The sequence below is a fragment of the Dama dama genome, chromosome 27, assembly GCF_033118175.1.
Source record: "Dama dama isolate Ldn47 chromosome 27, ASM3311817v1, whole genome shotgun sequence".
Classification (NCBI taxonomy): domain Eukaryota; kingdom Metazoa; phylum Chordata; class Mammalia; order Artiodactyla; family Cervidae; genus Dama; species Dama dama.
Window position 1 is genome coordinate 41541736 of NC_083707.1, and position 26072 is coordinate 41567807.

At 49.0% G+C, this 26072-nt stretch overlaps 1 protein-coding gene across 4 annotated transcripts in view; it reads left to right on the forward strand.

Annotated features, from left to right (window-relative positions):
- Positions 1-25397, forward strand: part of PTPRM (protein tyrosine phosphatase receptor type M) — a 649948-nt gene extending 624551 nt beyond the window's left edge. For all 4 annotated transcript variants that reach the window (XM_061131248.1, XM_061131250.1, XM_061131249.1 and 1 more), the window contains 6 exons: positions 861-1034; positions 2035-2166; positions 6775-6900; positions 8911-9074; positions 16737-16872; positions 24644-25397. In XM_061131248.1, the coding sequence (XP_060987231.1) occupies positions 861-1034; positions 2035-2166; positions 6775-6900; positions 8911-9074; positions 16737-16872; positions 24644-24697 (786 nt within the window). In that variant the 3' untranslated portion in view covers positions 24698-25397. The remainder of the gene's footprint in view (positions 1-860; positions 1035-2034; positions 2167-6774; positions 6901-8910; positions 9075-16736; positions 16873-24643) is intronic.
- The last annotated feature ends 675 nt before the right edge of the window (positions 25398-26072 follow it).

Below are 26072 nucleotides of genomic sequence, written 5' to 3' on the forward strand. Positions count from 1 at the left end.
GCTTCTCAGCCTCAGCACCGTTGACGCTGGGGGCTCAGTTGTCCACGGCCGAGGGGTTGTCCTGTTGGGTGTTTAGTGGCATCCCTGGCAGCTGCCCACTGGATGCCTGAGCCCTGCCCGCCCCCCACACCATCCTGACAGCCAGACCATGTGCTGAAGTAGTTAGTGTCCCCACATTGAGACCACTGGTCTGGCAGAGCCAGGCCCTCCCCGCCCCCACCCCTGCTCAGGGCGCAGACGCCAGACGGACCCACGGTGTAATCCCAATGGCTAGACCAAGCCAGGCACATTCAGGGTGCTTGCTGGCAAGGGTGCTTGCATTCTAAGTTGCTCAGTTGTGTCCGACTCTTTTTGACCCCACGGACTGTAGCCCACCAGACTCCTCTGTCCATGGGATTCTCCAGGCAGGGATACTGGAGTGGGTTGCCCTGCCTTCCTCCAGGGGATCTTCCCGACCTGGGGATCAAACTTGCATGTGTTACGTCTCCCACATTCGCAGGCCGGTTCTTTACCACTAGCGCCACCTGAGTGCTCTGCCATTTCTCATGCTCTCCTTGGGTCTGAATGCACCTGACTCCACACCTAACTCCAGCCTGACCCCTGCCAACCTCTCCCTCCAAACGCCCCAGTGTCCAGTCCTAGCTGGACTCGTTGACACCTGATCTGGCATTCGCACAGCGGTCCTTGTGTCTGATGGGCTCTGTCTATGCACAGAGTCCTGAAAACTAAAGAGAAATAAAAATCTCATTGTGTAAGTGGGGTCTGGGGAGTGGGGCCATCAGCTGCAGGATACGGGGGTCCCCTGAGGTCTGCACAGGAGATGGGGTTCTCGTCCCGAGCGTACCTGCTCTGTCCTCCAGACCCTGAACATGGTGACGCCGACCCTGCGAGTGGAAGACTGCAGCATCGCGCTGCTGCCCCGTAACCACGAGAAGAACCGCTGCATGGACATCCTGCCACCTGACCGCTGCCTGCCCTTCCTCATCACCATCGACGGCGAGAGCAGCAACTACATCAACGCGGCCCTCATGGACGTGAGCCCCCCTCCATCCGCGTGCCCCCTCCCTGGGCAGGACACGGCGGGATGCTCCTCCTGGGGCGGCACCTGGGTCCTCTCCCTGGTTCGCTTTAAAGCCGTGAACTGTGTTTTCAGCGAAGTGCACTTCCGCCTCCGTATCTGTTTGTGTGTCGGGACTGACGCTCTTGGTCTCTGGGAGACCCCGGTCCAGGAGGGCTGATAAATGAAGGGTGTGTCGGCGGGGCTCTGAGCACTTCAATTTTTTAACCTGCTGGCTGGAGAGCAAGAGACAGCTATTAAGTCAGGAAGGCAGTGAAGTGGGGTAATATGGTTTGCAGCATTATTTTAGTTCCCATTCCTCCTAATTTAGGCAGTAATTAACATGGGGGAGAAATTGCCTGTCAGCACAGATAGTACACAACCCATTACCTCCTGTCAGTCTATTTACTTCTAACTGAATGAGCATTTGCTATTCAATTGATGGGAAAAGTGAATGGGGATTTTCAGTGCTAATACAGAAATTTTAATTCTATTGGTGTGATACGGGTAAAAAGGTATTTAAGCTGGTCTGACGCTCTGCAGAGCTGTCAAAAGCGTGTGTGTCCTTGGATGGCAGGAATAAGTAACACCATCTCACACATTTAAACAATAAGCGCACAGATTTTAGGAGAAATGGAACTATCTTAATCATGCATATCTTAAAGTGAAGTTAAATTTTCTCCATTAAATTAGGTATGTGTAGAGCCTTTCTACCAGAAATACAAAAAAAAAAAAAAAACCTGTAGGAGATGCTTATTAAGTTTTATTAGTATCAAAGTGAGGTGACTTTAGCATTATTTTTCTGCAGAGGAGTCTATATTTGGCCTGTTTTGGCATGGACCGTGGTGGTAGAATTCAACAGTTGTTAAATATGTTCAGTGTTTTATGTCATGGACTCCCATGTGTATAAAATAACTTAGCTTCCTCCTGTCACATTCTCCCGGGTCCATTTGGATCTCTCTTGTTTGCATCTGCAGAGCTATAAACAGCCCTCCGCTTTCATAGTCACCCAGCATCCTCTGCCAAACACAGTGAAAGACTTCTGGAGGCTGGTCCTGGATTATCACTGCACGTCTGTGGTGATGCTAAACGACGTGGACCCCGCCCAGGTGAGACGCATGGACCACGGCTGCCAGAGCCCGGCCTAGGGTCCTGTCTGTGTTTCCTGTGTTTGCACATCCAGAATGCAGTCCCCTGGCAGCAGGTTACAAACCCCAAGCAAGGACAGGGAGCCAAAGATGCCTGTTACAAACCAGATGGGGGACTTCCCCGGCAGTCCAGTGGTTAAGACTGCACATTCCAATGCAGGGGCTGTGGGTTCGATCCCTGGTTGGGGAGCTAAGATCCCTCATGACTCGTGGCAAAAAAGAAAAAAATATAAAACAGAAGCAATATTGTAAAAAAAAAAAAAACTCAGTGAAGAGTTTAAAAATAGTCCGCACACACACACACACAAAAAACTTTACAAAAAATAATACAAACCAGGTGTAATTTGGGATGGCAGCAGAAAATAGTCTGAGACCAAAAAGATGGACTGAACTCAGAGACGGAGTGAGTGACAGGGAAACAGAGGGTCATAATCTGGGCTGTTCACGAAGGATGGGAGTGCTGACCGGAGAGAGATGCAGGGTAACAGGCAGTCAGGACTGACCCAGGGGCTGAAGGGCATAGAGCAAGCGGACCAGAGACGATGAGAAAGGCCATCAACCTCTGAGATGGCCCCGGATCCGGGCTGGGAGTGTCTCCGAGCCTCCTGGCATGGCCCACCTGGAGGCCACAGGTGGCAGTCAGCCTAGCAGGGTGAAAAGAGTGGAGACTGGCATGCCGTTCTAAGGGATAGCAATTACTTTTGTCAACTCTTTGGTAAAGATATATTAAAGAGAAATGAAACTGAGACTGGAAGATAAGGAAAACTCAGAATGATGAATGTGATTTGTTCGTAGCTCCTCTTTTTATACACAGAGAGACAGAATTGGGCGGTGGTGACTCAGTATTACTAATGGGGTTAGAAGGATTTTCCTAAAAGGACTTGTCAGGCCAGAGTGAGCACGGGGTCCTGGGAGCTGGATTTATCGCGTTGGGGCCTGGCTGTTCTAATCACAGGCTGAACTGCTGTGACAAAGGCCCTTGTGGGAAGTTTGAACTTGGTGTGTTGTAAGAATAAACTTGTTCTGGAACGGAATTAATTTTCTGTCTCATAGAGACAAATTAAAAAAAAAAAAAAAGAAATGAAAGTCTGACATATTGCAGCAGCCAAAGTGGACAAAAATTTTCCTTCCTAAAATCCACTTAATTGTCATCAATCTGCCAAAAATCCCATGGACCTTCACTTCAGTCCTGTAATGTTTTTTATTACATTTGAAGCAATGCATTGTCTTGTTAAGGCTGTAGCCCAAAAGCTAGTTAATGAAATAATAATGATCACGCTTGTCCTCATCTAGTCCTTTTTACTTAAGAAGCTTAAATATTTCAGAAGTCTTCCGTTGTTATCCTCTCCTTTCCAAAGGATGGGTGGCAACCGTTTATAAAAACAAGCAGACACCACAGCTGGGGAACCTCAATGACACAACCAGAAATAGGACCAAGGGTTCTGGTTTTCTAACTCACCATGCCGTGCATTCAGCTCCACTCGTTCAAGGTTCCTTAGTCACAGACAGAGGATAAGCAAGTGTTCCCTCTTCAGAATCATTGTTTTTCCCCTAATGTGAATACTGAAATGCCATGATAGACTGTTTTTTTTCCATATGAGTGAACCAGACATCAGTGGTTTACATACGTTCTTTCTGGACGACGCTGTTGAATTCTAAAGCGTGTTGGTCAGTCAGTCGTGAACTCAGTAAAGAATTCGCCTGCAATGCAGGAGACCTGGGTTCTATCCCTGGATTGGGAAGATCCCCTGTAGGAGGGACTGGCTACCCATTCCAGTACCCTTGCCTGGAGAATCCCATGGTCAGAGGAACCTGACAGGCTACAGTCCGTGGGGTCGCAAAATATCGGACATGACTAAGCAACTAACACTTGAATTCTAAAGTCGCGTTCTAAGCCACAATTGTCTGGGCTCATACCGAGCCTTGCCTGCCCCGGTGGGAGAGACCAAGGTCCCCATCCTGCTCAGCAGATGGAGCCAGTGCTGGTTTGGAGAAAGGGTGCTCTTGGGATTCGGCCTTTTAGAGAGCACTAAACGGAGCATTTGAACCGAAAGTCTGCAATCACACAAGAATAGCACTCAGCTGCTTTAAGTATTTATAGGCCCAGTTCATGGACGTGTTATGCACTATTTAAGTCATTTTCCGCACGGTTTCCTCGGGCGGGATGCAGAATGCCATAATCCAGGAGCCTGCGCCGGCCAGGCCATTCGTGTTTCTCTGGTGAAAGTGACGAGCTTTAGATTGAGGGCTGAATTGGGAGGACGAACAGAAAGCAAGGCTGGCTCCGTCAGGAGAAAACGGTCAGGACAGTTCAGATGTGTGTGCTGGGGCTTCTCTTCCCATCTCAGCTTGCCATCATATGCCTGTTCATTTTAACATGGGTACCCTGGGGGTCAAAGAGAAAATAAACTTCAGCGAGCTGTCTTTTGAGGAGGCAGTTTTATAACTTGTCACCAAGAAGCACTGGTGAGGAAGGAAAAATTTCGTGGAAGGAATATCTTTTTTTAAGCTTTTATTTATTACATAGCTGTGTGCTTAGTCGCTCAGTTGTGTCCAACCCTTTGCAACCCCATGGACTGTAGCCCACCAGGCTCCTCTGTCCGTAGAGATTATCCAGACAAGAATACTGGAGTAGGTTGCCTTGCCCTCCTCCAGGGGATCTTCCCCACCCAGGGATCGAACGCAGATCTCCCACACTTCAGGCGGATTCTTTACCAACTGAGCCACCATGAAAGCCCTTTATATAGTTATTTTTATTTTTAACTGTGCTCGGTCTTCATTGCTGCTCGGACTTTCTCTGGTTGCCATGAGCTGGGGCTGATCTTTAGTTGCAGCGCACGGGCTTCTCACTGCAGTGGCTTCTCTAGTTGCTGAGCACGGGCTCTAGGGTGCTTGGGCTTCAGTTGTTTCGGCTCCCAGGCTCTAAAGCACAGGCTCAATAGTTGTGGAACGGGGACTTAGTTTGCTCCACGGTATGTGGCATCTTCCTGACCCAGGGATCGAATCTGTATCTCCTACATTGGCAGGTGGATTCTTTACTGCTGAGCCACCTGGGAAGCCCAGAAGCCTTATTTTCAAATAAATAAATGTAATTTCTAAAATACTACAGACTCAGCTCATGTAAAAAGGACCCTCAGTTATCCTATTTTCCTACTTGGTCATGAAATTCAAACCTTTAGCTTCTATAACAGAGGGAAAGGAGATGGCTTCATTTGATCCACTGGAAACCAGCTTGCAATCTTGGATATAAATCAACCTTTGTAACCTTCCATGATGAGATTTTAAATCCTTTGGAAAAGAAAATCATCAGAAAAAGGAATTTCAGGCAGTAGGTTCTCACCTTCATTGTACATCATTCTGCTTAAAATGAGATGTTTTCATCTGCTCTTGGCTCAGAAGAAATAGACTGTAAAATAATGAAGTGCTTTCCTCTTGCCCTGACCCCAGCCATTTGTCCCTCCGGTAAATTGGGAAAAAGACTTAAATGCTGCTCCCAAAACATCACTGCATACCAAGTCCCCAAAGAAGCTTCATTTCCAACTTTAAGTAGGGTCTCAGAGCTTTAGAAGGCTTCCCAGGTGACTCAGTGGTAAAGAACCTGCCTGCGAATGCAAGAGATGTAAGAGATGCGGGTTCGATCCCTGGGTTGGGAAGATTCCCTGGAGGAGGGCAGGGCAACCCACTCAGCAGAGCCTGTCGGGCTATATCTGTGGGGTTGCAAAGAGTCAGACACAACTGAACAACTGAGCATGCATTGCGTGCATGCCTGCAGAGCTTTAGAAAAGATTTGTGATAACAGACGGGGGTTTTTCTCACCTGTCTCCAAGTTGTGTTGCTACAGGGCAGTGGTAAGCAAGATCCCCTCCCTCATCTGCCATCATGCCTGGCACCCTGCCTGCCACACTGGTCACCTGCTCCATGTTTCAGCAGTAGTCCTGGTTCCCCAGTGTCATCAATACCTGGAATGTGAGATGCTAGGAAATTGAGTTTTTAATTGAAGCCCAAAGCGGTTACTCTTATTCCACCGTGTTTCCTAGGTCTGAGCTGGGAGGGTTTGGACCAGAGCGTGAGAAAATGCAACCCAACACTGTTGCCAGTATTTTGTCACAAAACAGCCCTGTTCTCAAAGTGATTACATACTACTAGGGGAGCCCAGATGGAAGGTTGGAGATTTGGGTGTCAAGTGGGTCATCTCAAATGTCTTTGCTCTTGTAACAGCAGCTCAGGGCATCTCCCCAGGGTCAGAGAAGAGTGCCTTTCAGCGGCAAAAGAGATCTTACAGTGATGGTATTCAATAGTGCCCACATGACCTCCTTGGGAGGCAGAATTCCTCGTGGCTTAGTGATGCTTTTGCAGAAAATAGAGAAAAAAGTACTAGACGGACAGGAGGAATTAAGGGCTCAGCCAACAAGAAAGTCAACAGGTCAACTTGGGGGAAGGAAAAGAGAAAGGAAAGGAAATGAAGTGAATGATGGGCATTGGGGCCTGATGCTTGTAGTGACCTTGTCCAGACGTGAATAGTAAATGTATTCTGATCATTAACCTCGCGTTTCTGTGTTTTGACTCCAGTTGTGTCCGCAGTACTGGCCAGAGAACGGAGTCCACCGACACGGCCCCATCCAGGTGGAGTTTGTTTCTGCTGACCTGGAAGAAGACATCATCAGCAGGATATTCCGCATCTACAACGCAGCACGAGTAAGATCTGCAACCACCGTGGCTGGTGTTGCGGTTTCCTTATTTTCTCATCAATTGACTGGGTGGATGGTCTGGGTCAGCGTTCTGGGAGCCTGAGGCCCTTCTAGGAGTCTGTGAACAAAACCAAGTTCCCTGACCCTGTGGAGCTTACGTTCTAAAGGGAGGAGACAGACAGGAGAGGATGGACGCACAGATTGCCTGTTAGATTTGCCAGAAAGTGCTGTGTGCTGTCGGAGAAAAACGGGAAAGCAGAAGGTGCCAGGCCTGGACCGGAGTATGAGCAGAGGGGCCGTGTGAATGAAGCCCGGTGGGCGTGAGGGGCAGCCACATGCTGTCCTGCAGGTGGCTTTGGGGGCAGAAGTGACGGTCAGTGCAAAGGCCCGGAGGTGGGGGGGTTGTCTGGTGAGTCCCGTAACAGCAAGGCAGCTGATGTGTCCGCAGTCCAGGAGGCGAAGGCGGGAGTAGCTGCTGGGGCTGAGGTTGGGGTCCAGGGGGCAGAGGTCACATAGGGCCCTGCAGGCCACCGCCAGGATCGGGGCTTCTGCTCTGAAGGAAAGGAGGTGCTGCCACAGGGTCCCGAGTGGAAGAGTCTTATGCTATAATCAAGCTTTTAGAAGGCACACTCTGGCATCTGTGCTGGGGACAGACAGTGAGGGAGCGGGTCAGGAGGCTGTTGTAGTAATCCAGGTGGGAAAGGACAAGGGTGGGCAGAGCGGCAGTGGGTGGGGGAGGTGGAGGGGCTCTGATACAGTCTGGCCTCAGAGCCGATAGGATGGGGTGACCGGTTGGATCCCAGGGCCTCAGGAGCAGCTGACAGCATGTTGGTCCTGAGAACTGGATGGAACAGACATTAACCAAATTGGGAAAAGCTGTACGGGTAACAGGATTGTTAGGGGTCTGAGCACGCATAGACGGAAGGCAGTTCAACTGTGTTCGTGCTAGGTTTAAAGTGACTGTTTGATGCCTGCATTGGAATATCGTGGAGACCTTGGAATCTGTGAGGGTGAAATTCAGGAGCGAGGTCTGGAGACACAGATTGAGGACTCACTGGAATAGTTAAAGCCATGAGACTGAATGAAAGCATCAAGAGAGAAATGGAGAAGAGAAAGGGACCCAAGGACTGAGCCTGGGGCCTGCATTAGCAAGCGTCCGGGAGGAAGGGAGGCCAAGAGCTGAGGGCTTTGGTGGGGGTACAGCCAGGAAGGAAACAAGAGTGATCCCCTGTGTTGGGTGCTACCGGCAGCCATGGAAGATTTAGCCCAAGAGATTCAGACTAAAATCACGCGGCCTGGTTATTTGACTCCTAAAATTCTATTTAAATCCTCCTGCCAGTGCAGGAGACTCAGGAGACACAGACACAGGTTCTGTTCAATCCCTGGGTCAGGAAGATCCCCTGGAGGAGGGCATGGCAACCCACTCCAATATTCTTGCCTGGAGAATCCCATGGACAGAGGAGCCAGGTGGGCTTTAGCCCATGGGGTTGCATAGTTGGATGCAACTGAGCACACATGCATAATTCTATTTAATTATGGTGAAAGACTATTGATATCTTAGCAAGAGTCATGCTAGTGAGCAGAACCGTATTATACGCCCAGGACACAGGGTGTCATCAGTAACACTCTGAACTCACAGACATCGCCAGAGCACAGTTTATCCTTTACCTTTAGTTTACCTGTACTTAAAGTCAAGCCTGTTTACCACTCTAGGCCAGTGTGGTCAGTGCTCAGGTCGTGTGTTGTTTTTCATGCAGCGTTTGCAAAGCTGTGAGCATTCCACTTCGCTTCTGTCTGGCCTCCCACTGGAAACACCTGGTGTCTTATATCAGCTCGTGATTCAGACTCCTAACTCCTCGGACCATAGACGGTCCATTCGCTAATTACAGGCAGGCCCTCCTTACCCCTCCGGCCCACTGGCATGAGGAGGTAGGGTCAGCATGCTGGAGCTTGGCCCTGAGAGTCACGCCTGCTTTTTTTTCTCTCCACTCCCCTCTGATCACCCGGCCCTCTGCAGCCCCAGGACGGGTACCGGATGGTGCAGCAGTTCCAGTTCCTAGGCTGGCCGATGTACAGGGACACGCCGGTGTCCAAGCGCTCCTTCCTGAAGCTCATCCGCCAGGTGGACAAGTGGCAGGAGGAGTACAACGGCGGGGAGGGACGCACGGTCGTGCATTGCCTGTGAGTATGCACATCCACAGGACTGACAGCCAACCCTAACGCCTCGGTTCACCGCCTCTTGTTCACTATAAATGGAGAAGAAATAAGCAGATCTGGGCAAGAGCTCATCGGTCCATTCGTTAAATGTTCAGTTCACTTTGCAGAAAGCAAGCACATGCACATTTTGCCTTTGGAGGGGATGTCGCTGCTATAAATTGAGCCCCAATCTTGTGAATGGGAGCTGCTGCCTCCCCCAAAAAATACCTGGGTGGGTTCAGTGAGCTCATTCCAGCTCTTGAGAGCACGTTGTTAAGCTTCGGGGAATTTTCTGAGCTGGTTGTGAAACTGTTGGTAACCTGAAATCCTCGGAGGCAGACGTGTTTATGTCACGGACGTCAGCAAATGCCACAGTCAGGGGGCCCTCCCCATTATGGCAGAACTGGTTTACCAGCACACTCATTGGTGATTCTGTTGGATTTCATGACAGAGGTTTCAGAGGAACTGTCTCCTTCTTCTTTGTGGTTTTAAGAGAGTTTTGTTTTGTTTTGTTTGCCTGGGGATAGATATACATTGGAAAGATTTGGTTACAGCCAGTGTCTGCAGACTGGTCTCCAGACCGGCAATTTTAACAAGTGCTAAAATGGGAGATCCTTGGCTTCAGAATAATGGTTCCCAACCTTGGCTGCACATCTCGGGGGCTTTAAAAAAAAAAAAGCCATGCCCAGGCCGCAACAAAACAATTAAATCCAAATCTCTGGGGGTGGGAAGACCAGGCAACAGTGCTTTTTTAACTCCCGGATTATTTCAGCCTGAGGCCGAGGTTGCGAGCAGTGGCTCCAGTCGAGTCTGCGTGCTTTTCAAAGCACTTTCACCTGCATCTTCTCATGGGCAAGGATAGGAGCTAATCAACCAGCTGGAGGTGGCTTAATGGGCGGCAATTGGAAAGCCTCGCAGTCTGGGGAGATGGGAAGAGAGTCTGTGGACACTGGGTATAAGCTTCCTTCTCTTTTTGGTGGAGCACTGTTAACAAGCTCACAGGGAACTCTCTCCCAAATTGAAGGGAGACAAAGCTCCGCTTCGGGGACACTGACCCTGGTTACAGCAACCAGCATGGCCAACAGCTCGTTACTCCACTTGCTGCCGTATCTCACAAGATGCCCCCTACCCCCACCCCCAACCCCAGATCTGGGAACCCAGACTCTGCCACCTCTCAGCACTGAATGTGTCAGGAAACCTCTGTCCCCTCAGAAACAGTCTTATGAAGCAACCAACACTGGTCCTTCATCAGAAGTCCCCCCACTCCTCCCCTCCACCTTCCCCTTCCTTCTCAGGGCCCCAGTTCATTAAAATCATCTCCACTGAGAAAATGTCCAGAAGGATCAATGAACTGCTCCCATCCCCATTTTTACTCCTCTACTTGCAGACTTAACTTCTGATCAGAATAAGGTCAGAGGGTCACCTGTGTAAGGTGATACAGCCCCAGCAAGGATAATCGACGTCTTAGTGAGAGCTTGTATTTGATCGGCTAGGTTTTCTTGGGGATGCAAAAACAGCTTGCAGTTACCGATTTCTGCATCAGGAGCCTGCCAGCCTCTGGAACTAGGAACATCACGCTTCCTAGAAGCTTCCTGACCAGGGCCAGCACTGGGACCCAAATGGCTGCATCCCACGTGTATTAAGTTCACCTTAAAAGTGCATTCCGGTATACAGTAGGTGCAGACAAATACTGTTTGATTCCACTTGTAAAGGTGTACCTAGAATAGTCAGATTCATAGAGTCAGAAAGTATTCGTCCCTTGGTAGGTGCCGGAGTCGAGGGTGGGGGAGAATAGGGAGCTAGCGTTTAATGGGGACAGTTTCAGTTTAGGAAGGTGAAGGTTTTTAGGCTATGGATGATGGTGAGTTGTACAAGAATGTGAAGGCACTTAATGCCACAGAACTGCAGAGTTAAATATGGTTAAAATAGTATGTTTTATGTCATATGACTTTTACCACAATAAAAAGTTTTTTTTTTAATCATAACAGAAAAAAGGGGCGGGTTGGGGGGGGGGGGCTACATCCCAGTACTGGGAGATCTGAGGCCCCAGGAGGGGCCTGGGGGGAAGACGCAAAGACCCATTAAGTCACTGCACCTCGTAGACCATGTAGACACACTCTCCAAGGCATGGCTGTGACCCCAGACTGAACAGTTCCACCCCCTGCCCACGTGATACCTAAGACAGTGGCTGTTCTCTCACCCAGCAGACACTGCAGGCACCTGCTGATTCTGCCCTCCTGCCAGCCAAGCCCCCGGACCCCCCTCCTGCTGAGAGAACCTGGAATTTTCTCTGGGAACCATCCTCCCCCCAACTCTGAAGTCCCAGCTGTCCCCATGGGGCTGCCATTTACTGTGTCCATATCACAGGGGGCGTGAGACCCAGGCTGGGGACAATGCTGACTGTTGTCAGGATTTTAAAATCTTAATCTAAGATATTTTAGTTGTAGGAACAGAGTTAGGTTAAATTGGTATCCTCCAGCTCAGGCCAGGAAACGTTGCTTTGACCCCCAGGCAACCTGCTGTCCACGCAAGATGAGAATTTCTTCCTATTCAGTATAGTACAGTACCACCTACTGGCCGTGGGCAGAGCATCCATTCCAGGGACGCCCTTCAGGGCTGTGAACTGGGTGGTTCACAGAAAGCAAGCAGGGAATTCTTTTTCTTTATACACGTCTTCCAGCTAATAAAACTAGTCGAAATGGATAGAATTAAGGTCTCATGCTTTTTCAATGCTTGATGAAAGTAATGGATGTAGACAGTGGTCATTGACAGCTGCTGAAAGTGTTAGGTGAAAAGCCAATGGAGGAGAAACAGTGAGGTGTCAATGCAGAGAAAGAAAAGAGACTAAAGAGCAGAAGAGAAAAATCCAGGAACAGCCACACCTCAGGGTCCCCTGACTCACAGCAAGGTCCCACAGCAGGACACCAACTGCAGGCCAGTGGTCTCCCTTCTCACGCTACGCAGAGAGCATCTCTAGTGCATGCTCTCTTCAGACCTGCAAAGGAAGACAACTGAGCTTCTACAGAAAAGCTTCACCCGAAGGAGTAATCAGAGATGAGTTACAAAGGACACAGAACAGCGGCCATAAAGGAAGACATTGGAAAACTGGATCATTAAAGCTGAGCACTCCTGTTCATCCAGGGAGAGTGGAAACACAGGACACTGACATTTGAGCTCCATACATCTGACAAAGAATTCATAGCCAGCATGCCATAGAACTGCTGAATTCGACAGGAAAAGGACAGACAATCCAACTGTTGGGCAAAATGCTTGACAAGAACTTCATTTTTTCAAAAAGAATATCCAAATAGCCAATAAGCATACAAAAGGCATCATTAGTTTTCAGGAGAATATGCATTAAAACACAGCAGAATTGGGTGCCCCTACATTGCCACCAGAATGTCTAAAGTTTAAATAACTGGTTCTAAGTGTCGGGAGACTGTAGAGTAACTGGACTTCCAAACACTGTTGGAACAAAGTAAGCACATACAACCATTTTGGAACCATTTAAATAGCGTATATGTGTGCATGCATGCATGCTAAGTCACTTCAGTCGTGTCCAGCTCTTTGTAACCCTGTGGACTGTAGCCCACCAGGCTCCTCTGTCCATGGGATTCTCCAGGCAAGAATACTGGAGTGGGTTGCCATGGCCTCCTCCAGGGGATCTTCCTGACCCAGGCATCAAACCTATGTCTTTATCTCCTGCATTGGCAGGTGGATTCTTTACCACTAGCGCCACCTGGGAAGCCCTTTAACAGCATTTAGCAAAGCTAAATATAAATATATCCTCTGAGCTCTTCTGCTGTGAGGTCTGTGACTGCAGAAATGACTTATAAATGCAATAGGAGATGTGCTTATAGCAAATTTACTCATAATATGGGAAACTGCAAACAGCCCAAACATTCGTCAGCTCCTAGATGAAGAAATTATACAGTAGTATAGCCACTCAGTAGAATTATTCTCAGCAACGTAAGAAGAAAAGGCTTCCCTGGTGGCTCAGATGGTAAAGAACTGCCTGCAATCCGGGAGACCTGGGCTCAATCCCTGGGTCCAGAAGATTCCCTGGAGAAGGGAGCAGCTACCCACTCCAGTATTCTTGCCTGGAGAATTCCATGGACAGAGGAACCTGGTGGGCTACAGTCCATGGGGGTTCCAAAGAGTTGGACACAACTGAGCGACTAACACACACAATGTAAGAGGACAAACTACTGATGCAACATGGGTGCTTCCCACACAGATAATATTAAACAAAAGAAGCCAGACTCAAACGAGTATATGTTGTATGATTCCATGTGTACAAAATTCAAAAACAGACAAACTAATGATGCTAGACATGAGAACAGAGATTATCTTGAAGGTGTTGGTAGTTTTGGTGAGGAAGGAATACTGGGGAGAAGGAATCCAGGGGGCTGAATCATGGTCTGTATCTTGATCCGAATGGTGGTTACATGGTGTATGCATTTGCAGAAGTTAACTAGGATCTGTACTTAACCACTTGTGGACTTAATTGTAGGTATGTTATACTTTATTTAAAAAACTGATTTGGAACTTAAGCATGGGATGATCAAGCTGGCATTGGAACACAATGATCAATCTTAAAATCATGAAACAAGTTGATATCCTACGCCTGCTTCCTAATGAAAGTTCACTTATAAAGTATATTTATCCAGAAAGAAAAAAAATCCTGAATTCTTATGAAACTCTGGAGCTAAATCCCAATTAACAGAAAGCACAGAATTAGAGATTGGTAGGTTAAATGATTCTCAGAGATGCAGTGAATGAGAACAACCCAGAATGTGGGGCTGTCTGCAGGGAAAATGACCCCATTTCCTCAACAAATAAATTGCCAGAAGGAAAAAATGAGAGAGCAAAAAGAACCCACAGATTAAAATAAACTTGCAAGACTTATCAGCTGAATGCAGTGTGTGGACTTTGCTTGGATGAGGATTTGAAAAAGTCAACTGTAAGGAAAACGTCTGAAACAACCTAGGAAATTTGGACAGTACCTAGAAATTTGATTCCATTAAACTGTAGTGTTTATTTTAGGTGTAATGACAATGGTATTGTGTTTAGTTATTTATTTTAAAAAAAAAAAAAAAAGGTCCTTTACATCCTTGGAAAAGTGGTTGATTCCAGAGCTGGTACAAGGGAGAAGTTACAGGACCAGTTAGAAAATCTCATGGTTCTAGAAAGTAAGGATGTGCTTGAAAAGGATTGGAGGAACCAGCCTGATGGAGCTCCTAATGGCCAAAGCCGGAACAATTTCAGCAACAAAATAAATATGGATACTATTTTGGCTCAAAGAAATGAAATTGATATGTATAAGTCTAAAGTGACATGAATAATAGAAATAAATAAATTTTCAAACAGTGGCTGAGAGTTCTCTCTTTAGAGCAGGATGTAGAAGGAAAGAGGGACATGGAAACCAATTAGGCAGATGTCAGAGACGTCACTTTGCTGACAAAGGTCCATAGAGACAAAGCTGTGGTCTTTCCAGGAGTCATGTATGGATATGAAAGTTGGACCATAAAGAAGGCTAAGCACCAAAAATTGATGCTTTCAAACTGTGGTGCTGGAGAAGACTCTTGAGAGTCCCTTAGACAGCAAGGAGATCAAACCAGTCCATCCTAAAGGAAATCAACCTTGAATATTCATTGGAAGGACTGATGGTGAAGCTGAAGCTCCAATACTTTGGCCATCTAATGCGAAAAGCTGACTCATTGGAAGAGATCCCGATTCTGAGAAAGATTGAAGGCAGGAGGAGAAGGGGACGAGAGGATGAGATGGTTGGATAACATTACTGACTTAATGGACAGAGTTTGAGCAAATTCAGGGAGATGGTGAAGGACAGGGAAGCCTGGCATGCTGGAGTTCGTGGGGTCGAAAAGAGTTGGACACGACTTAATGACTGAGCAACAAGCAGCACAGTGAACGCTACTGCAGACAGGATCCATCAATGGACACTAGCAACAGCGGATGAAGCTTTGAGGAGAACAAGGTAGTTACATAATCCCAGTGTATTTTTCCCAAGACACTTATTAACTACAAAGAGAAGTATCATAACTACATGGTGAAAAAATCTGCCAGACATCCACCATCTTAATAAGCAACCAAGGTCAGCATCGCCAGCAGCAAGACAGTTCAACACCATGAACCTTCGAAGGAGGCGACCGCCTTTCCATGGTTTTCTTGCCAAAGTACATAACCTCATGTCCAATGATCAGATGAATCAAAATGAAAGCACTTTATACAATTTGTATTTTGTGATGACTTCTCATATCGTGGATGGGGGACCATCGCTGTTTTCTACATCTCATTCTGTATTCCATATTCTGCAAAACAACTGACCAGTCCTCTTTGAAAGTGTCAAGGTCGAGAAAGACAAGGGAAGACTGAGGACACAGCTCATAGGAAACACTGAAGAGATGAGATGCCTAAATGCTAGGTGGGTCCTGGACTGACTCCTGGACCAGAAGAAAGGACGGTTGTAGAAAAACTGGACACCTTGACCAAGGTCTGTAGTTTAGTCAATAGCATTATACCAGCGTTAACTTCCTGGTTTTGACCATCTGCTATGGTTATGTAAGACCTTCATATCAGGGGAGGTAAGCATACAGAGAACTCTCTGTGCTATTTTTGCAGTGATTCTGTACAATTAAAATTAATCCAAAATAGTTTTATTTTGAAAGAGCCCTTTTGAAGCCGTTTATCTCAAATTGGGACTGGAACCCAGCCAAAACCCATGGTCTTGGGTTTGTGACTAAGATCACAGACCTGTTTTCAGGACCTAATGAAACTCAGGTTCTTGGTCTGTCATTGCAGAAAGTATTCAGTGAGAGACAGAGTGATAGGTAGGAAGTGTATTTATTCAGAAAGAAACATGCTCCACAGACAGAGTGTGGGCCATAGCAGACAGCGAGTGTGGCAGTCTCAAAATATGGTTATGATTCCCTTTTATGGGATGGGTAATTTCCTAGGCTAGTGAGTGGGAGGATTATTCCAACTATCTGGGGAAGGATTTCCAGGGGTTGGGCCACCGCCCACTTTTGGTCTTTGATGGTCCCCTTTGGAACTGCCGTGGCACCTCTGGGTGTGTCATTTAGCTTGCTCATGTGTTGCAATGAGCTTGAACTGAGGATCAAGGTTTAGTCAAGTTGACTTGTCTGCCCTCTAGTACCCATTTGGATCTAATCAGTTTATGCTGTGCCCTCTGGCTATGTCATTCTTTCCAAGGTTGTGCGCTGCCCCTTTCCCTCCTGTTTCATTTAGGTTTTAGAGATAAAGCATGAAATGCTAATAGATTGTCTAAGGCCAAATCCATCTTTGAGCATGACCCACACCCATCCCAGTTTTCCTGCAGACACTGCATGAGCTGTTTGTGTATTGAAAATTTTCCTGGGCGGGCCCCTTTGCATAAAGCAGGTTACCTCGTGAGGGCGGAGGTGGAGCTGGGAGAGCAAGCCGGGTTCCCATCACCTCTGGTCAGGTGATCTGTGGGCTCTGGGCTCTGTTTGCATCAGATAGAGGGGCTTGCCCGGGTGGAACATCACAGCCAGGAGGGCTTGGGCAGCAGGTGTGACCAGGTGGTGTGAGCCATGCGCTGTGAGGGTGATCCAGACCCACCACCTGCCTCTCCTCTCCCTGCAGGAACGGGGGCGGCCGCAGCGGGACCTTCTGTGCCATCAGCATCGTCTGCGAGATGCTCCGGCACCAGCGGACGGTGGACGTCTTCCACGCCGTGAAGACGCTGAGGAACAACAAGCCCAACATGGTGGACCTGCTGGTAGGACCCCGTCCATCTGTCATCCCACTCGGGGTTGGGGTGCGGGGGGCGTTCCTGGTTAGCTCAGTCTGATCCCTGGTGGGAGAGGCTCATGCTCAAGGTACATTCACTTTGCTCGTCCAAGTTTTTCTCCCTCCTCCTCCCTTCCTCTTGCCTTTTCACCAGTAGGCTCCTCTCAACACATCTGACACGTGGAAATAGTTGAAACTCACAAGCGCACATCCTGATTAATTGCCATTCTCAGCAGCACCTTCCACATGGCTAAGCACTTCGTCTTCACGGAGAAGAAATAATCATAGCGCATGAAATGCCAGATTTTCAAATTACAGATTTTATAAATAGCTTAATCACCTAATATTTATCAAAGCTGGGTATTGGAGTTTGACATCCGGACGATTGCTTTTAATTATGGCGGGTATCTGAGGAGAGGATGAAAGAGGTGCAGAAACAAAGAATGAGATAGGATGGTTTTCTTCAGGAATTTCATGAAATCTCTTTATTGTGCGGAGCTGTTGAAATGCCGACTGCTGTGACTCGAGAATAGGAGAACAGTTTAAAGGAGGAAGCTTTTCAATGAGGTTTTTGTATTTCTCTGTTAGTGGAGGAAGGATCTGAAGGAGACAAAGGGATTCATCCCGAGGTGGAGAGAGTGGACTGTGGCGGGGGGGGGGGGGGGGCGGCAGGAAGAGATGGAGTCCCTGAGGAGCTTGGAAAGTGTGCTTCCCGGGCCCACAGCACTGCAGCCGGGGCTTAACATTGTCAATAACGTAACAGGACTAAAGATGGAACGGAGAGTCATTCTGAGGGTGAGGAAACTGTCGTGGCCCCACCCTTGATGGCCAGCTCCTGGGACCCGCCCGAGCCCTGCTCAGCATCCAGGGCCATCTGCTCCCCCCACAGATGTGTCGGGTGCTTTGTGAGCTGTTCTAGTTTCCAGATGCATGTGCTGCCCTGGGAATTTAACAAACAGGCACCTCTTCAGCCAGGTGCAGACTCTCAAAACCATCAGCAATTACCATGTTGGCTTCTTCGGTTAAAGAGCTGTACCCCCCACACTGCTGCTCCCCACCTTGCCCTGGGTGGTTGCTGTTCAGTCACTAAGTCGTTTCCACCTCTTTGTGACCCTATGGACTGTAGCACACCAGGCTTCCCTGTCCTTCACTATCTCCTGGAGTTTGCTCAGACTCATATCCATTGAGTCAGTGATTCTACCTAACCATCTCATCCTCTCTTGACCCCTTCTCCTCCTGCCCTCAATCTTTCTCAGCATCAGGGTCTTTTCCAATGAGTCAGCTCTCATCAGGTGGCCAATGTTTTGCAGCTTCAGCTTCAGCATCAGTCCTTTCAATGAATATTCAGGGTTGATTTCCTTTAGGGTTGATTGCTTTGATCTTACTACAGTCCAAGGGACTCTAAAGGGTCTTCTTCAGCACCACAATTCAAAAGCATCAATTCTTCGGTGCTCAGTCTTCTTTATGGTCCAATTCTCACATCCATACATGACTACTGAAAAAAACCATAGCTTTGACTATATGGTCCTTTGTCAGCAAAGTGATATCTCTGCTTTTTAATATGGTGTCTAGGTTTGTTGTAGCTTTTCTTCCAAGGAGCAAGTGTCTTTTAATTTCATGACTGTCTCTGTCCATAGTGATTTTGGATCCCAAAAAAATAAAATCTGCCACTGTTTCCATATTTTCCCCATCCTGCCCTGGGGACGCCCCTCAAACCTGCCCTCTAGTCTTAGCTCTGCTCATTCAAGTGAAGTGAACTCAGATAACTTTGACATCGCCTTGAGCATGTCACTCGACTCTCCTGAGCCTGAGTTGTATAAACCAGGGGTGATGTTGGTTTGTTCAGATCATCCTCTGTGACGACATATGTGCAAGTGTTTTGGAAGCGCCCCAGGTGAGAAAGCCCATCCCTAAGACTGCAGATGTCTACAGGGCACAGTGTGACCAGCAGCCCACCTGGAGCAGGTAAAAAAAAAAAGCACTGGGTGCAAGCGAGGAGGCTTCGGGAGCAGCAGCATGTGTACATGTGGTGCTTATAAGTGCCTTTCACACAGTCCAGATTTCATGTGGATGGGCCAGGTTCTGTGCCCAGACTTCACTGGTCAGAGGACTGTCTCACTTCCCAGGTTGTTCAGTCACTAAGTCATATCCGATGCTTTGTGACCCCACGGACTGACTGCAGCAGGCCAGGCTTCCCTGTCCACTATCTCCCGGGGTTTGCTCAGGCTCACATCCATTGAGTTGGTGATGCCATCTAAGCACTCCCTGGGACCCCCTGAATTTTAGAGTTCCCCCACCCAGAATTCTCCATCTTCTGGGCTGAGGGCAGTTAGAGGTGGCCCGAGTTTAGGACAGATAAGCAGATTGGCAGAGGCTGGAAACAAATGCATAAATGAAACTATTCTGTGACATCATTTGGTATTTAATGTCCTGATTCAGGGACAGGCATGTAGCTTCCAAACATTAGTTGTCATCTGAGTAAAGTCACCTTGACTTTTTTAAAAGAGTGTAATCTCCTTCTCACTGCAGCCTGACTTAAGCACATCGTTAGAAACAGACCCTTCCAGGCCTTTCCCCAAATGGCTCTGCTGAGCTTCCTTCACTCACGAGTTTTTTGGTCAAAAGCAGCGAGGCTTTTCCCAGATCCATGGTGCAGACTACAGTGCGGGGTGCTTTTCCATGAAGGGAGCTCCTGACCACAGCTCACTTTCCCATCATAACCTGGGCATTTCTCTGTTCATATGTGGCTCTGAAAGAGGAACAGGATCCTTGGATTCTCAGAACCCCAAAGGTCCGCACCAGTTTTATGATAAGCTCAGCGGCTGAGAAATGTAAGAAAGTCCTGCAATTTCCTGAGAAAAATGTCTGATGAATCTGTCACGGTGCCTCCTGGCAGGATAATAGATCTTATCTGGTGACCAGAGGGAAAATGTCACGGTGCTCTTTTCAGTGGGCTTGAAGCTTCTTGAGTTGAATCAGGGCTCTTATCGCTGGCCTGTTTGTTTTTGCTGTGAGTACAGTTTCTGTTTAGTTTGGCGCTCCTGTGTGTGTGTATGTATGTGTGTGTGTTGGCTAAGAGAACTAATTCAGGTCAGGGTGATAAAACCTGGTACAGTTTTATTGGGCATAAAAGACCATCCAAGACTTGAGTCTTTCCTAAGTAGAGAATGTGATACCAGTAGCTGAGAAGCTCACTCCTAGCTGTCTCTTTGCAGGAGGAGGCGAGAGCCAGGGCTCCCTAGAGCAGACCCCATGCTGGCCACCAGGAGGCAGGCAGGTGGGCGTGGGGACCCTGGCCAGGCCCCTCTGGGTCTGCTCATCCTTCCATTCAGACCCCAAAACATGCTGCCACAACCCTCATCCCCCCATCTCCCTATCAGAGCAGGATGAATGTTCCAAGGGGATCAAAGTGGGCCCATCTCCATGTCCCCTTGAGGCTCTGATTATTTTTCCAAACTGCGTTTGAGTTAGAAACTTTCCCATCCATTTTGAAGCATGGCACTCTCAAGGGAGAGTCAGAGGGCCTACAGATTTATTTCTTCAAATGTTTAGGTCTGGAGGCTCCAGGGAAAAGGCAGTGGGTTGCCAGGAAGCAAAATCATTTTAACACAAGACTAGATGTCTTGATGGGCTTTCCTAGTGACACAGTGGTAAAAGATCCAATGCCAATACAGGAGGTCCAGGTTCAATCCTGGGTCGGAAAGATCCCCTGGAGGAGGAAAGTGGCAACCCACTCCACTATTCTTGCCTGGGAGATCCCATAGACAGAGGAGCCTGGCAGGTTACAGTCCATAGGGTTACAAAAGAGACAGGACCGATCGACTAAACAACGAGATGTTTTGATGCGGCAGGGCCACTGGGTTTGTCTCCTGACCCCTCTTCTGCCCAGCGTCTCAGTGATCCACCTCTTCAGCCAGCCCCCAGCCCTCATCAAAGGCCTGGATCCCTGAGGGGCCCACTGCCACAGTGCAGCCTGAGATTGGGGCTACTGACCTGGTCAGACGTAGACGGGGTCCCCCGCGCTGAGCCACTTTGCATCTCGTATCGTTGCTGGGAAACCAGCTGCTTCAACACACAATCCTCTCTCACCTTTGCTTCTGCACTTGGCTTTGAAGTTCCCAGGTCTCCGTGTTAACAGACAAGCAGCCTTTAGGAGCCAGATCTTACCCGAGGAAGTTACTGTCCCCGGGAGGTGGTGGGAGCTCTGGCCAACGTGCTGACTTGACACACTCAGTCGTTGTGGAGTGGTTCCCTCGACCACGGTGATCAGCACGACTGTGGCCTCTTGGAGTGAGTGCAGCTGAGTCTGTGCAGTCAGAATGCTTGCAATCCGTGGTCAGCAAGTTTCAAGGGTACAATTCCATATGACTAACTCTGGTCGCCGTGCTGTATGGTAGAGCTGCGGAATTCACTGCTCTTATAACTGAAAATCTGCACCCTCACCAGCGTCACTCCACTTGCCCCTCCTCCCACAACGACTGTTCTAGTCTCTATCTCCATGACATTGACTTCTCTTTAATGGGACCTTTAAAAAATTCTGAGCCCCAGGCCCACCCCAGAGCCTGATCCAGGTGACACAGACCTGGCTGCAGCAGCCGTGGGGCAAGCGCCCCAGGTGACCTGATGTGCAGCCGAGGTTAAGTTCATGGATGGTCTAGAGAGGCCCTCGGCCCGTCCACACGTTGGATCACCTGGGGCGCTTCACAGATACAGGAGCCAGGCCGCCCCCCAGAAGACCGGGGTAGACAGAGCCCGTGTGATGTGCCACAGGTGAGAAACTCGGCTCAGAAGGATAAGAGGCTGGTCCTGCAGTATGGCCACGCCGGTGGCGGGGCAGGCCAAGCCCACTTCCCATTTCTTCTCTTTACCGAACCCAAGAACAGGGACCCGAGCTGCTCCCTGGACCAGGGAAGGCGGTGGGCACAGGCCGATGGGTCTGATTAGGGAGCCAGATGCACAGACTGCATGTGGCTTTGGAAAGGAAAAAAGTGCTTCAGACTCTTTTCAAAGCTATACCGAATGTAACGACCCATCCATCTATCGTCAGAGATAGGCAGCTGCCCCCTGGGGGTCTCATAGGCACAGAGGTTGGTCACCTGGTGTGACCCCCTGGGAACACTGATCCATACAGTCCCACCTGAGGTTATTGGCACATGGGCCCACTTCCCCTCCTGGCAGGCACGTCGGGCAGAAGCATCTTTCCACTTGTCAGCAAGGATCCAGCTGAGACTGAATTTGGTGTTCGTTTCCAAAAGCAGGTGTGTGTGCAGGGGCAGGGAGCGGGAAGCTCTGCCCCAGGTGAGCGCACAATCTCTTTGAAACTTCTCAGGCAACATGGGGTGTTTGAAGTGACAGGCTGACTGTGGGGCCACGTTCCGCAGACAAAGGCACTGTCCGGCCCTTGGGGGAGCTGCCTGCAGCTGCCCGCCAGCACCGAGGCCTCCCATGCCTTCCCTGAGGGCGAGGACTCTTACAGCCTGACCTCACGTGGGGTACCCTTTCAAGTTTCACATTCTCCCCATTTTGTGAGAACAAGGGGCATCTGAAGTGAAGGTGGGGCAGGGGTCTTGAAGAGGAGTTGCCAGTTACCCTGGTTGCGGTCCAGCACAAAAATGCTCACATCATCAGTTAATGTCACCCAGGTTGGGAGATCCTGGGACCAAAGCATAAACGCCCTTTCTCCCCTGAAGCAGAGATGGCTCATGTGGCTTAATTATACTGTTCAAAAGTGAGGATACCACCAAAGACGGGCTGTACCTGGTGATCAAGTGTAATCAGGTTCCAAGTGGGAAGATTTCAGGTGTTTTTCGAGGTGCTTGGGGGAGGGGACCAGAAATTTGTGGTCCTGCTTATTCCCTGTATGGAACCAGTCATCACAGAGTCTGTGGAGCTAGCAGTCTACTTAGGAGGGATGAGATGAGAGAGAGAACTCATTTTGAAAAACTGTAGTCATGCCTATGACGGGGAACCTTCAGTGACCCACACCCCACACACCCACGCCCCCCGCACAGCCGCCCCTTGGGATGAACCTGAAACCCCTTCCAGGCTTCCTCACTCACCTTTGACCCAAGGCAGCAGCCACGTGGCCCTGTAAGTGCATCTTACTGTGTTAAGGATCAGCAATAAAGAAGCTGCCTGCCAATCCAAGAGACGCAGGTTTGATTCCTGGGTCGGGAAGATCCCCTGGAGGAGGAAATGGCAAGCCACTCCAGTATATTTGCCTGGACAGAGGAGCCTGGTGGGTTACAGTCCATGGGGTTGCAGAGTCGGACACAACTGAGCGACTGAGCGTGCATAGCACTCTGTTAAGAGGACCGTCCATAGTTGGCACTGAAACTAACTGCACAGCTAGCTTTGTACAAAATCACGTTTCTGCAAGAAGGAACTGATCTCTTAGGTTTCCACGAAAAAGAAAAAAAGAATTGTCTGTGCGATTCACAAAAACAGCAATGACTGGAGCTCGCCTCAGCCAGTGTCAGCTGTGAGCTGGCAGTGTCAGGATTTTGACATTCAAGTGATTTCTTGTAAATATTCTGAAAATAGAAGTATCAGATCCCAAAATAATAAACCCTAGAATGTGAATTGGAGGCTTGCGCAGGTGCTGGTCTGGGATCTGAGAAAGCCGCGCTCAAGAGAAATGAGTTCTCTGCCCTGTTAAGAACTGGGATGTGGCTCCCAGGGGGCATCAGACGTTGCCCCCAGTGCCTGTCCCTGTTCTGCCATCTCTACCCGGGCAGCCTGCTAGGAGGACCACAGTCAGGAGGCCCACAGGCTTTATCATTCAGACTGGGACACTTTTGAGAGCGAACAAGGCTTCAACTATCCATTCCGTCAAGATAACAGGCATCAGTCGAGACTGTCCTGGGCAATCCAAGGTACTCAATATCCACCTCCCCCAGTCCACATGCTCCTCCTCCAGCTCCCCATCACCTGCCACCCTCTCACATCTCCCCTGAGAACTGCTGCTCCCCCCTCCACTGCATCCAAATTGGGGACCATTCATGGGCTCCACTCAGCTCTGCCTCTTGGGGGCCCTTGGGTCCCTATCTCATCCTCCTCTTTGGACCATGGACTTCTCAGAGTCAGGAGGCAGGTGAAGGTGCTTGGTACTTAAGAGGGGCTTAATAACCGCTCATAAACTGGAGGGAGTCCTGCTGACTGATAATCAGAGGTAGAGCCGGGCCAGGCGTGAAGCCATGTTTACTCACTGAGCAAATTGTGAGGGCTCCAGCCTCCCTCCCCATCCACCTCCTGGCTTTCCCATAATTTGTCCTCAAGGTGTTGACAAACACGTGTGTTCCAGTTGTCTGGAACTTTCCAAGAAGTCTCACAAGCGTAGATTTCAGAATACTCTTTCATCGACCTTGTGTGAATTATCTACAAACAGTGAATACGCGTGTGGTCCAGGACTGTGACAGCCTGGCTCGTTTCTGATTCACCTCCTTCTTGGGTTGATTGCTTCCGATTAAAGCCCTAATCAGGGCTTCCGAGGTGACTCAGCGGTAAAGAATCTGCCTGCCAGTAGAGGAAATGCAGGTTCGATCCCTGAGTCTGGAAGATCCCCTGGAGAAGGAAACAGCAACCCACTCCAGTATTCTTGCCTGGACAATCCCACGGACAGAGGAGCCTGGCGGGCTACAGTCCATGGGGTCACACACAGTCGGACTTGACTGAGCACGCATTCACGCACAGCATCATTGCTCTCAGAGAAATGGGACCTGCCCTGGCGGCACTGATGTTGTGTCCCTTCTGTGTTCCAGGATCAGTACAAGTTCTGCTACGAGGTAGCCCTAGAGTACTTGAACACTGGCTGACGGCGCGAAGAGCCCCGCACACCAACCTGCCATCCTGCGTAGCCAGGACGCGTGCCACGGTGTTTGTGCCGATGAGATGAAGACAGCTCCATATGCTTATTTTGCTTTGCCTAACTGGCTCTTTTTAAAAAAGAGTCCAAGAAAAAAAAGTGTTTATAAAACTGCTTGCACTGCCCGATTCCCAACAGTGCTGCTGCCTGACCGAAACCCACCCACAGCACCCAGTGGTCCAACCCTGTCCTCCTGGGCACCGGCCCCTTCGAGCAGCACGGACAGATGGTAAATTGAAGAGCACAATTATATTCTTATGAAGGAATTTGTACCTTTGGGGTATTATTTTGTGGCCCGTGAACGTTTGTTATTGTCACAGCTGAGTGTACATTTTCGTTCTGTGGAGAATGCTACCTGGCATTATGATAATATATTATTTTACTTAATATTTGTATTTTAACATGTCGCATAATATATGTAGCTTTCCAAGACTAACAGATAAACATATAATGAACCAAGAGATGTTGTATGAGTTGTTGTTTCTATCAGATTTGTATCGTTTCCGAGGGAAAAGCTCGGGAGGCATTCGGTTTGGGAAGGCGGAGGTCGGCGATCAGGTTCAGAGATCTGAAGTTCTTCCTGTGTGTTTATATTGTAAATATTTTTGATTTCATCAGATTATTTATTCATTAAAAGAAATTTTTGTGAAGCGCGGTGAGTGACAATCATTTTTATCCAGCCCTGGAGATGATTTGCTGTATGATGCTACCTGTGTGAATTCTCAGCTCAATAAATAAAGACGTGTGAGCAGTGTGGTGTCTGCCTGTGTCCTGACACCCCGTGGGGCAGCTCTGGGCACTCCTGGCCTCGGGCAGAGAAACCATGGCTGGTCTGCTGGATTGGAGCAGGTGGACTTAGGATTTCAGAGATATCTTTTGTCAGGGAGAAATCGAGACCCATCCTGAGCTCTTCCTACGAGCCCCAGAGGCCACCGGCCGGTGAGCTCTGACCTGGCGGGCAGGCTCTGACAGGAGCTCTGGGCTGGACTCCAGAGTGGTGACTTTCTGAGCAGGAGGAGAAGCCTCTGCCTTTCTCTGGGGGTGGGGGGGGGGGGGATCATCCCATCCTTTCCAGGCTTCATTCATGCCTGAAACTCGTTGATAGAACACTCTTTAGAGAGTGGCAAGACCAGAGTGCGTTTGAGCTGGACACCACGCTGGACAGATGTTTCTTGCAGGAGAAAGGACTGCAACCCGAGGGCCCTGCTGGCCTCTGAAGGAGGAGGAAGCCAGGTGAGGAATCACACCGAGTGTAAGCTGAGTTCCAGCTGTGTGAAATGACCCATGGGTGATGGGGACTGTCCTCTGAGAACACCCATCTGTGC